General features: G+C 39.0%; 1 protein-coding gene across 1 annotated transcript; it reads right to left on the minus strand.

The window, feature by feature from the left end:
• Positions 1-466: 466 nt before the first annotated feature.
• On the minus strand, positions 467-9,239 carry me2 (malic enzyme 2, NAD(+)-dependent, mitochondrial). Its single transcript, XM_070904306.1, has 14 exons — positions 9,126-9,239; positions 5,612-5,745; positions 5,301-5,450; positions 4,775-4,850; positions 4,253-4,414; positions 3,931-4,144; positions 3,509-3,606; positions 2,979-3,092; positions 2,744-2,855; positions 2,266-2,408; positions 2,006-2,108; positions 1,723-1,793; positions 1,003-1,101; positions 467-628 (listed from the first exon to the last, which is right to left on the minus strand). The coding sequence occupies exons 1-14, from the start codon at positions 9,237-9,239 to the stop codon at positions 467-469; spliced, it is 1,752 nt and encodes a 583-aa protein (XP_070760407.1).
• Between the last annotated feature and the right edge of the window lie 2,779 nt (positions 9,240-12,018).

Consider the following 12,018-nt stretch of genomic DNA (forward strand, 5'->3'; position numbering starts at 1 on the left):
AGTTTCTAACAATCACATAGAATGTGAAGTGGTAATTTACTGTAGTATACCAATTTTTTGTTATTTTTAAAACAGAGTTTAGATAATTAAGATGTATTTCAGGTTTCACCAATGAAACTAGATTTCCACACTGACTTTTTCCACCACCAGGTGGCCCTCCAGGTGCTGCGCAGGTTTATATGTGATGCAGAGGTGATCCAGAACTAGGATGGGAAGTGAAAACAGCCATTTCCATCAAAATGTCCTCTTTCAAATGCCACTTTCCACTCTACTTTTTCACAGATCTAATAAGACTGGTTTAGTGCAAAAGCAGTAACAGGGCAGCAGTAAGGGGCTTTTTTTCATAAGCAGATATTTGCACTAAAGTAACTATGATCACCTCATAAGATCTGTGATTAAGAGTTAAGTGGAAAACTAACAAAGAGTGACATTGTGACATGGGGCACAGTGACGGTCTGTTCTACTTCTAGTTAGTCTTGGGGCTGAAGCTGACACCTGGCCAGTCGTAGGTGTCTGGCAGGAAGGAGTCGTAGTGGGTGTCCCACACAGTAGCACGTACCAATCCGTTCTTGTCCAGAGGCTCAGGGTAGCGGAACGCCATGCCTTTAGCATAGACATATTCCACCACCTATAGCAAGAAAGAGGATGTTTAGCATTGACTAATAATGAGAGGCAGATACAAACAGAGAGGACAGGCACAAGTACTACACAGTCAAACAGCAATGGAAGTTAAACTGGCCAAACGTTACTGGACAACCACAACCAAAATCTGACTGGGAAGAAATGTTGTGTCATCAAAATGTCATCTTGAGAAGTTAAGATTAAGCTACCTAGCTTAATGTTATGGCTTTCTAAGTTTGTCAGGCTGTGGCGGAACAGGGTCATAGATTTTAAAAATCAGATGATGATAGAAGAGGGTCAATTCAGGCACAACATTAACGGGTTTAACAATAGCTGAAACATTCAGCCAAAGTTGGAAATTGTCATTTTCAGGAGACTTGCCTTGACAGCCATCTGGACAGAGACCTCTCTGATGTTGGAGAGAGGAGGATAGAGTCTGCCTTCTTCCAGCTCTTTATCTGTCAGCTGCTCTGCAAGGGTCTGGAAGGATATAAAAATACTTTTAGGCTGATGATGAATTTCTAGGGTTCAAAAAATACAGACATAAAAACTACCACTATTATTTGCCTACAGCATATTTCTCTGGTGTTTGCCACTTAAATATAAATATAAATGTGCTTTTGAACAAGACAAAATAGAAAACTAAGAAGTGTTAGGTCAAGTGACAGAAATGACCAAACCAAAACTACTCATATTACCAACATGCAACAAAGGACAGTGTCTTCTTCATGCAAAACATTTCAATATTGAACAAAGAGTGCTAGCAAGAAATCATCTTGATGATTTATCATTAATTGCATTAGTCAATGTAATCAAGTCAAATGCAGCCCAGCGAAAGAACAAAGATGAAGTAAGTAGGAGAGAAGAGGAGGAAGTGCAAAGCAGGATCAGCCTTTTAAAAGCTCCTCATCTATTAGCTGTTATGCCAGAGTCTAGGAAGAGAGGAAACAGGAGACATCAAAGGGTTAAACCATATACAGCATATGCACACATGACAGAGTTAGCAAGAAGGGGCAGGATGGGGTGAGGGCGAGGTAAACATGAACTTCAGCAAGTTTAAAGATGAGATAGACTGAGAAATACTTAGTAATGACTTTTGACCTTGGCAGCCTCTAAGAACACTGTGTCACTAATGTGTCTCACTCCACTCAGGATCACAGCCAACGCCACTCCTGCAATGCAAATACAGCATGTGTTTAAAAACAGACTGCATTTACTTTTTGCATTTTGTTCATCACCCAATGATTTTTCCCCGTAGTGCAAACACAAGGCTTTGGTTACTTTTAACACTGAAAGGCATTTTTTATGTCCAGGGAATCTGCACATAATTCATACTCTCTTCTGGTCATTAAAATAAATTATGAATATATATATATTTTTTCACCTGGGAAGATGTAAGCGTTGTTCCCTTGTCCTGGAGTGAAGACGCGGCCATCACTCAGAGTTACTGGACCGAATGGACTGCCACTGGCAAAAAGACATCTACCCTGTGGGACAAAGAAACAAAGTGTGAAAGAGTGGTGATGGGAGGAAAGAAAGGACAATAACAGGAGGGGTGATTTGACAGCTCAGGGACTTTTAATGCTTAATTTCAGAGTTAGTCAAAAAGAAACAAAGGAAGGGAAAGCAGAATGAACTGTATACATCAGTAAGCGTGTAGGCGTCCTCTGCTGTGCACTCTGCTTTAGTGGTTGGGTTACTCAGGGCGAAGATGATTGGTCGTTCGTTCAGGGTTCCCATGGTCTTGATGACATCGTGGGTAAACAGACGTCCAGCTCCTGACACACCTGGAACAAGAGAAATGTTAGTTACACTGTGCTTGTGACTCTATCATTACTGCTCAAGCGGAGCCCGCTTTTACATTGAGCCTTGACAGGATGATTTAAAACTGTTTAGCAAAGCTGATTGGATAAATAATGAATAATAATAATAATAAATAATGACTTGATCCAATCTCCTGCTTGGATATAATTACATAAATTATAACAACATTACAAACAAGAGTATGTTAATCATTTTATTTAGTTTCTGTTTTTTCATTAAATATGTTAAACTTAAAAATGCATATTCCAAACTGTACTGCGAGGCTTCACTGTTTCACAGAAAATTAGAAGTTCCTTACCAATGATAGCTGTGGGTTTGATGGTGTTGACAGCATCTAGGAAGCTCTGTGCATTCCCTGGACTGTCATGGACAAATGCCTCCTGGTTTGTATCTGTTTCCTGTGGTCTGCCCTGGAGTCACATACAGTGCATTGTTTGCAACTACCAATTATACAGTATATCAACAGTGAGCCAGACAGGAAGCCACACAGACATATAATGTACGTTCTGGTCATTAACGTCACACACACTAACCTTTACTAGTAAGCCATGTTTATCGTACATCCAGATCTTTTCTCTGGCCTCAGCTTGGGTCATCCCTGTCTCCATCATAGCCATGACAATCAGATTAGCAATACCAAGTGCAGCCTAAGGAGAAAATAAACTCATCAAGTTAATCATTCAAAGCACTTAGACAGTGTATCCATAGTGAAACTTGAACCATTACTGTGAAATAAGAGAATGAAAACATCCAAAGCAAATCCAGCTTTTCCCCCAGAAAGGTTCTGGTCAATGTTCAGCACGGATGTGATTCTTTTAAGTTCTTAAGTGATGTTGGACTATCGTTTGATATTGGTATTACCAGCTCTGGTCAGCAGGGGGCAGTAAGGCTCTTACAAATGAGCCTATTTTTTTATATACAGTATATATATATATATATATATATATATATATATGGGACTTTCACATTCCAGATTGAGGAGAAAAAAAGAGCAACAAGGCAAAACACAAAGAAAAATCAAAAGAACTCAAATTGACTGATTAATGGATAAATATTTTCTTACCTCTCCCGCTCCCAGGAAAAGCACTCTGTGTTCAGTGATGGGTTTTCCAATGGCTCTCTGAGCTGCTAACAGACCAGCAAGGGCTACAGATGCAGTGCCTGGAAACATGCAGAAGAACACAACAGTGAACAATGAAGTGTCTGCCTTGAAGACAACAAAATAATCACTATTTGGTTTAAGGTAGAAGGGTGTGTAAAAGCGGCAACATTCTTACGAAAAGATTCCCAAATAATTACACAATTAAGAGGATAGGCAATTTGTAGGGACGGGTGGACACATGCAAAACCTCCATAATGAGTCTTTAAGCAATACCAGCTGAACTGTACTAAACTTAATTCAATTGTTGATTTTAACTGAATGGCTAAACTGGCATTATGACAAAGTACAACTTCCTAGCGCTGTGTGAAGGGTTATATGTGAACCTTGGATATCATCGTTGAAGGTGCAGTACTTCTCCCTGTACTTCCTGAGGAAGCGGAAGGCATTGTGGTTCCCAAAGTCCTCAAATTGAATCAGTGTGTCCTGCCCGTATTTTTCCACCACAGCTTCCATGAACTCATCGATCAGGTCGTCGTAGGCTTGAGAGCGATCTCGCTTCTGGTACAGGCCCATGTACAGCGGATCCTTGAGGAGAGTCTGATTGGAGGGCAACAACAAACATATGAAGGATGATGAGGTTTCCTACTTTCTCCAAAAAACATACATGCCTAAAGGACACAGAAAACACACACATAGCCTTCCTACCTCATTGTCTGTGCCAACATCTATCACCACAGGCAGACATTTCTCCGGTCTAATGCCGGCACAGGCAGTGTACAGGCAAAGTTTACCGACTGGGATGCCCATTCCGTAAACGCCCAGGTCCCCTAATCCTAAAATACGTTCTCCATCAGTTACTACAACTGCCTACAGAAAGAGAGAGAGAGAGAGGAAGTGGGGAAAAAAAGTGCATTAGCCAGCAACATTGCAGATTAATATTTTACAAGCACACAACTGTGAGCAATACTAAACTGGAGCTTAGCCAGGTAAATGTAGAAAATGTGGAGGGTAATGGATCAATTAACAAGACTTCCTTAGACTTACTGTGATATTTATAACTCTGATTTATATCTATTCATAGTTGTAGAACCACAATGTCTTTAAGTGACCATCTCCATTTCTAAAATCCTCAATCTGAGGGTTTAAGAGGGATGAATGGCCCTAGGAGTCTCTTTTACACTGTAATATAGGTATTAGCTGAAAATTATGGGGTTTTCATGTACTCACTGCAACATTAGTCTCTGGCCAATTGTCCAGGATGGAACGGATGTGTCCTTTGTCCCGAATGGAGATGAACAAGCCTCTGGTGAGAGAAACAAGATGATAGTGGATAAATAATTATATATGGTATAAATAAACTTTTTTATATATCACTAACAAAGTTACAAAGTGCTTTACATGGGAGAACCAGGATTAAAACATTTCAGGACTGCAATGAGGCAAATAAAATCAAACAGTAATACAAAATAAAACGTCAACAGCTCCAGTCAAAGCCTATATTTTATCCAGAAGAATCCAGTTATATCAGGCTGAATTTAGTGCACATCAGGCCTACTGCAGGCAGCAATGTAGACTATAGGTGTTAAGTTCAAAGTTTTCTTCTTTATCTTAAATATGAATTCCCGAGAGTTAAATAGGTACAATATGTCTACCACCAAAGTAAAACCTTCATTACAGGCTCAGACTATTCAAAATTCCTTCCTTTTTCTTCACTTTTAGCAGTTGATTCTTGATAGCTTTGCGGCATGCTTACTTGGGTCTTCTAAAGATGTGTCCATACTGTGTGCAGGCCAGGCCTACAGTGGGAGTGTACACAATTGGCATCAATTCCTCGATGTCTTCCATCAACACCCGATAGAAAAGCCTCTCATTCCTTTCCTGGATGCCCATCAAGTAGACGTACCTGTACAGAAAAGGAGGAAAAATTAGGAAAGAGAGCGGAAAAGTTAAAACATATAGAGGGAGACATTTAAGATATATATATGATTAATTACAAAAAAGCAAAACAGAGATGATCATACTGTGGCTATACCTTCCCAAGCTTAAAGCTAAATTTGTCCTTACTTCGCCAGGGGATCATCCATCTTCTTGAGATTATTCTGAAAGCGCATGGCCTGAGTGTCCTGGGTCTCCACTTTGGGAGGCAACAGTCCATGTATCCCCAAAATCTGTCGCTCCTGTAGAGAGAAGGCCATGCCCTGGAGAGAAACACACAAAAAAAGAGAGGAGTGAGGAGTGAGACATAGAGAATGTAGGTATCTACCTTGTGTCAACTACTCATTGTTAGAAAATAACTTGAAGTCAAGTTACAGAAACTTAAGTGACTTCAACAGACAGCATTGTTTTAAAATGGAGTACTGTGGATGTGCAAATATGTAAAGAGTGCCTGTTTGGATGTTGTGTTTTCACATTAGCAGTTTCAACTCTGACCTTCTGAACTCTTGTAAAAGTGTGCTATCCTATTATTTCTAATTCTAAAGAGTTAATTAGGATATTTGATATGTACATATATCTGCCAACAGGAAATGACTAATCAAAACTTATGAGAATGAAATGAATGAAAGAGTGAAATGTAATCTCTGTTAGACAATGGCAAAAGAGCGCTCCCCCTACTGAAAGTTGGTCTTACACATGTTAAATATTGTACCCCTGACGTTTCTTGTGGTATTATATACTTACAGATTGTCCGGAAAGGTAAAAGATGAATATGATTTTATATACATCACATCGCATGTTTGAGTGCTGCTTTTAAGTTTCAAACTTAAAATGTATCAACATCTCTCATCAAAATGAAAAATATAGTCACTGAACCAATTTTCAGAACTCCTGCTGCAGGAAATGTTCACATAATGTGATGTAGTTTTGTCACCAGAGGGTGCATTGCATTACCTATGAGTCCTTAGACTGGGTTGACCTATTGACTCCTAACAGGAGAAGACTGACAGCTGAGTGAAAGGGGGGAGGCCAGATGAAAGTAATTCTGCAGGTTGGGAAAGGAAGAACAGGAGAGGTAAGAGAGGAGAGTAGCCTCAAAGAAGCCAATGAAGAGACAGAAACACCCCATGTACAAAAGAGAGGATTGGGGGGGTAGAAAGTGTTTTCGTGTTCCTGTATGTGAGAGTGAATGCGCATGTAGGTTTAAAAGCCCGTCTCTGAATGAAATATGGGTGTAACATATGGAAGCCATAACGTCTGGGGCCGGGGAAGAGTGATGAATGCTGGGGGCTCCCCTGGCAAAATGCTGAGTCATGCTGATGGAGCATTTCACTTCACTCAGCTCTAGTACTCAATTCCTCTTAACATAATGCAACATGCTGCAAAGCTCTGATGTCTAGTTTTTGTTTTTCTCTTTTTATCTGGAATTGAAAGTTTAAATGTTTCTTGATATTTTCAAATTGCTGCTAAACATTTATTTTGAGTGATTCAAACAGGTCTTACAAAAGTAGCTTAATCTATAAAATGTAAAATACTGCATATCCTGAAAAGCTGATATTTGAATTGTTTGTGTGTAGGCCTATTTCTTTAATATATTTATCTGTAAGTACTATTTGTCTATGTGCTTCTATATGTTGAATACATTTATACTGTAAAAAAACAAAAAAAGGACATGTTTTGAACAGTTAAATGCCATTTCAAAACAAAATGTAAAAATGTGTACATTGGATAGGAAATCATTGGTTTAAGTTATCTTTTTTAGTTCATAATTTATAATATATACATGAAATTGAAATAGATCATCCATCCTGCTTACAAATTTTACCAAAAAGAATTCCATTTGTTTTGAGTCCACATGATGAAAATTTCTATAACTAATACATAAAATTGGGGTAGAGGAATGTGGGATCACAGTCCTTTAAGCACATACAGTCATCTTACAAACTAATATATTTAAATTCTTTGATTTAATCTTGCTATCAGTGTAATGTAATAAACAATGCCTTTCTGCAACACTATGACCTTTACTGTTGGGGCATGATGAGTCATGAGAGTCATGACGTCTGCTGATGCAAGTCACACAACCACAAATATAGTTTTCCTGTGAGTAACCAGCATGCTGCTGTTTTTGTGTTTTAGATGCAAGACACAATGAACTCATTTACCTTTAATGCTAGAAGAATTTCACTGCCATTTAAATATAAATCACAAGCAGACAGCAATATTGTTTGCAATATTGGTTTTGATCAGCAAATGAGTTTCTGAACTAGACCCAAATAAATAAAATCAACACAATGTGAATGTAGTTGCTGTGCGTAGAGTATTTCTAGGACCATCGGCCAGCTAGCCTGTGACCACTTTACATGTAGGCTGGAATGTCTATATTTAACAACATGTGCAGTCTAGGCTAAGTTTAGCATAACCTGCACAGAGTGAGATCATGTCACTTCAAGCAGCTACAGTGTCATGTTGCAAATGTCATATGTATCTTTTCAGTAGTTGGAAAAACCTGACAAGAACGACACCAAACAATGTGATACACATCTGAAAGGAGTATTAAATATACATTACAGAGCAACATCGTGGGGTTTTTGTCAATTGAAGTCCCCACCTTGCTGCAGTAATACAGAAGTGACACCACTGTTGGGTGTGGCAAAGAAAGGCAAGTTTATTTGTATTGCACCTTTTAAAACATGAGGCTTTTCAAGGTGATTTACATAAGGCATAACACCTCTTAAAAGGTAGTGAGAAAGAAAATAGAGCAGAATGAAATGAGAGAGAGATAAGTAAGAGGAGACAAAGGAGTTAAAGTTACAGCACCTTTTTGAGGCCATTGCTAACATCCTGCATCCAGTGTTTTAAAAATGACAACACTAGGACAGTTGCTTATAGATTAGGATAGATTAAAATGACATGAGGAATTAGTTAAGCTTCCTAAATGCCTGAAACACATCCCCTTGAGGTCTCAATCTTAATCAAAACAAGCGTTAGAAGCTAGGCCAAGTCAGAGCCAAAGGTTTTCCAGCAGTGGGTTGGTATTCATTTTCCTCTTTGGTCTGACGTTTTTCTAGTTTTTCCATAGTACCAATCACTGGCCTAAGGAGAAGATTTACTATTGCAGCTCTTGACTGTACTTCATAATGCCATGTTGTCCGTGCTGAATAACAAGTCAAATTGCATGTGCTTGCATCAAATTGCAAATTTACGCATCATATTTCATTTAGATATAGAAAAACACAGTCTAATAAAAGACTGTAAAACATATATCAGAACCGTTAAGTCAATTCTTGTCCATCACACTACAGCACAGCTCTCTGATATTTTTATCCAGAGATAACAGAAATATTGACAGCCACTAGGAGAGCCACTGTATGCTCCACTTATGATTTACAGTACATGTCTTGGTATTAATTTATCCATGATAACCAAAGACTTCTGAAATTCTGACATGCATGACAATTATTTTCTACATTGATACCCAAAAAGCTTATGCCAATTAGCCTACTTCATAACATGGCATAATTGGTATGGATCTACAAATAGGCTGACACACTGCAAGACATGTGAATGAAGCTGCCACCTGTTTAACCACTATGTCTTTTCAAATGCTGACACAAACACACAATGTCATTAATCCACTCACTTTGTTGGTGCGGGGGTTGAGCATGAGAGGCTTGCCTTTCTCTTTGGTGTGCGCCCATCTGAAAACAGAGACACATGGCCTCAGGGACGAGGTTGTCCTCAACCTGGACAACATGGTGGACAGTCACTGGTCTGGAAGGTCCACTGGTGGAAAGCTGCAGAGGAAGGAAAGAGAAACTAAAGTTGACAAAAAAAACCTATTGTGTTCTGTAAACTTGACTATCTATTTCCATCTTCATCTTCCTGATTGGGAGAATCACAATTGATTTGCTTGGCCATAGTGAGAAAGTAGCTGTTGCAGAATATTATTATTATTTATGTATAGTAGTTCATATCACCATGGCTTGTCCAATTATTTAGTCTTTTGTCTGTTTTCAAGCCTAAATTTTATCTAAGACACATTAGCAACATGTGCGATTATAACTGTAAAACAAATGTATTGCCGTCTCTTACAGTTGGCTTCCCACAACATTCAAATACTACAAAAATCCACTCGTCAATTTGACTATTTATGGTGCGTATGAATGTGAAACTATTCCTTAATAGCAACAAGTTGTTCAGAGTTATTGCTTTATTGCTTTAAGGTTAAGCTTCTGACAGTCAAGACCTGAAGTGTCCCACTATCACAACCTTTGGACATATGACATCATCAGACCTTTATCGCACCTTGGTATGACATTAAGCTATCAGTAGTGAAGACTGTCGGCCTACTGACACACACTTTATCACAGAAGCCTAAGATTGCATTTGGTGTGTATGGACGGTCCCCACACTCGAGGATTACAAATGCTGACATCAGAGGCCAGTCATTAATCTGGACATGGACAGAAGTGATTTAGTGTGTGATCTGAGAAACAAAGCTTTGAAAGATTGTCATAATCCTTTTCGCAATGAGCTCCACATGAAGACAGAGTACAAGCTGAAGCAGGATGACATCAGTCGACAGATAGCAAAGATGGGAAGACAGGCAGACAACATGTATCACAGGAAGGAAGAAAGACTCCAACTAACAATCACAGAAATCATAAGTGGCATCTGCAGAGCATACCTGAAGGAATAAATTATTTCTACAATTATGGTAGTGAGGGGGATAAAACAAGCTCATAAATAAATATACAAAATGGTATCTGATGGCAGAATTTCCTAAAATTATGCCACATCAACAACCACTAATGCATACTCACTTTACACGAGGGCCCCTACCCTACTTTCAGCTGCTGCTGGTGGCCTGGAATAGTATCTCCATTGTAAGAGCTATGTCATGCATGTGACCAGTGATTCCCTGTTATATTGTGTTGTGCTGTGTTGAGGTGGGTGCGGAAAAAGGCCAGATAAAGCTACTCTGATATACCTTTGTATACAATTAAGAGCAGCTCTGCTGTAATTATTGTAGGAAAAGGTCATACCCCTGGACTATGAAACCACAAACTAAATGTTGCCTTCCCGCCAAACATGCAGAGCCAACGCAATGAAAGAACAACTTGCCACATATAATAGATATAATGCTATGTTGTGCTTTAAATGTTAATGTCAATAAGGGAAGATTGCTCAAGCATCACTGTGTCTCAAAATGAGCAAAGCAGACCACAAAGGAGATGTAACCAAAATAATTTCTCCACCCAACTGTTATAAACGCACATTTTTGCTCAATTTAAAGCATCTCATGTTTTTGTACATTTTATTATCTCAAATTCCTTTAGGCCGTTAATGTCAAGACATGACCCAGAGGAAATGCAACTGGACCCGAAGCAAGTTATGTGGGCAACAGCAACGTGAGCATTATTGCATGCAGTTTCTATTTTAGTTTCTTGCAGTTTAGTGACCGAGGCTAGCTGATCTCTGAAAGAAGTGTTGCTTTGGAATACAAGATACATGAGGAAACTACAGTCAACTGCAGTCAGCTGTAACAAAAAAAGATATTAGCAATGTCTAATTTTCCTTACAATTTAAACCTAAAGGCAGGTTACACAGAAAAACAGGCCTGAGATCTAACTCCTTTGAACGATTTCACGGCCTGGAGCAATATACAGCTGAGCTCAGGTGGCAAATCAAACTTAGGGCCAGTTAATGTGACAAATAGCACTCATCTGAGCTGTCAATGCTTTCCTGCCCTCCTCCATTCCTCATGTTCCTATTCTTGCTTGCCTACCCATGTTATAATCAAAATAATCACCCACACAAAACCACAAGAAAATATACATGGAGATAGGACAAACAAATAATTAAAAGATGCCACTCACATGCTACATCAAATACTTTTATGCCAATCCCTGTGTTTAATCACACCAAACTGGTTTACTTTTGATGACCAACTAAGTGAGTTTATAAATTACCATTGACCTTTAAAATTTCTTCACAAACAAAGGGTGTGATTTTCCATTTGCCTGTACTTGTTGTTAAAAAACAGATTCAGAGGAATCACTGCGGTCTGATCATGTGCCCCTCTCTTTGACCAAAATATCTGATGAAAGACATTACAAGCATAGCCAGCTGGCCGAGTCTTGGCTTACAACTACATATCCAGGAAACATTGCCTAGAAAGCCGCATTAAAACCAGGGCCAAAGTGGCAGACTGCATAAGCAGCACCAAGAATCAGCAGAGGAGAAACAGCCTTCATGCAGCCTCTGTGAATTCCAGTCTTTGTGTTGTACAATGCACAAGAATATTTTCTGGTTATCTACATCTACTTTTGCTTCCCACCTGTTCCTTGAACATATAAAGCCTGGACACATTACGAGGTCAGAGTTTGATACAGTGAAGATACTGAATCCTTTTTCATTTAATTTCCTCCCAGACTTTATCAGCATGTCAGCTCTACGGCTCAAAAACGTTGAGTTTGTCTGTAATTGCTTGTTTCATACTTTTTGTGTCTGCCAAGTAGGAAGCTAATTCT

This window comes from Enoplosus armatus, chromosome 4, assembly GCF_043641665.1.
Source record: "Enoplosus armatus isolate fEnoArm2 chromosome 4, fEnoArm2.hap1, whole genome shotgun sequence".
Classification (NCBI taxonomy): Eukaryota; Metazoa; Chordata; class Actinopteri; order Centrarchiformes; family Enoplosidae; genus Enoplosus; species Enoplosus armatus.

What these genes read in the sequence shown, in the direction of transcription:
- me2 (XM_070904306.1), bottom strand. Translation starts at nt 9,239, where the DNA reads ATGTTGTCCAGGTTGAGGACAACCTCGTCCCTGAGGCCATGTGTCTCT. An exon ending in TTTTCCTGGGAGCGGGAGAG is followed by an intron (nt 3,093 to 3,508) that starts GTAAGAAAATAT and finishes TTTTCTCCTTAG; the next exon opens with GCTGCACTTGGTATTGCTAA. An exon ending in CAACGCTTACATCTTCCCAG is followed by an intron (nt 1,794 to 2,005) that starts GTGAAAAAATAT and finishes TTTGCATTGCAG; the next exon opens with GAGTGGCGTTGGCTGTGATC.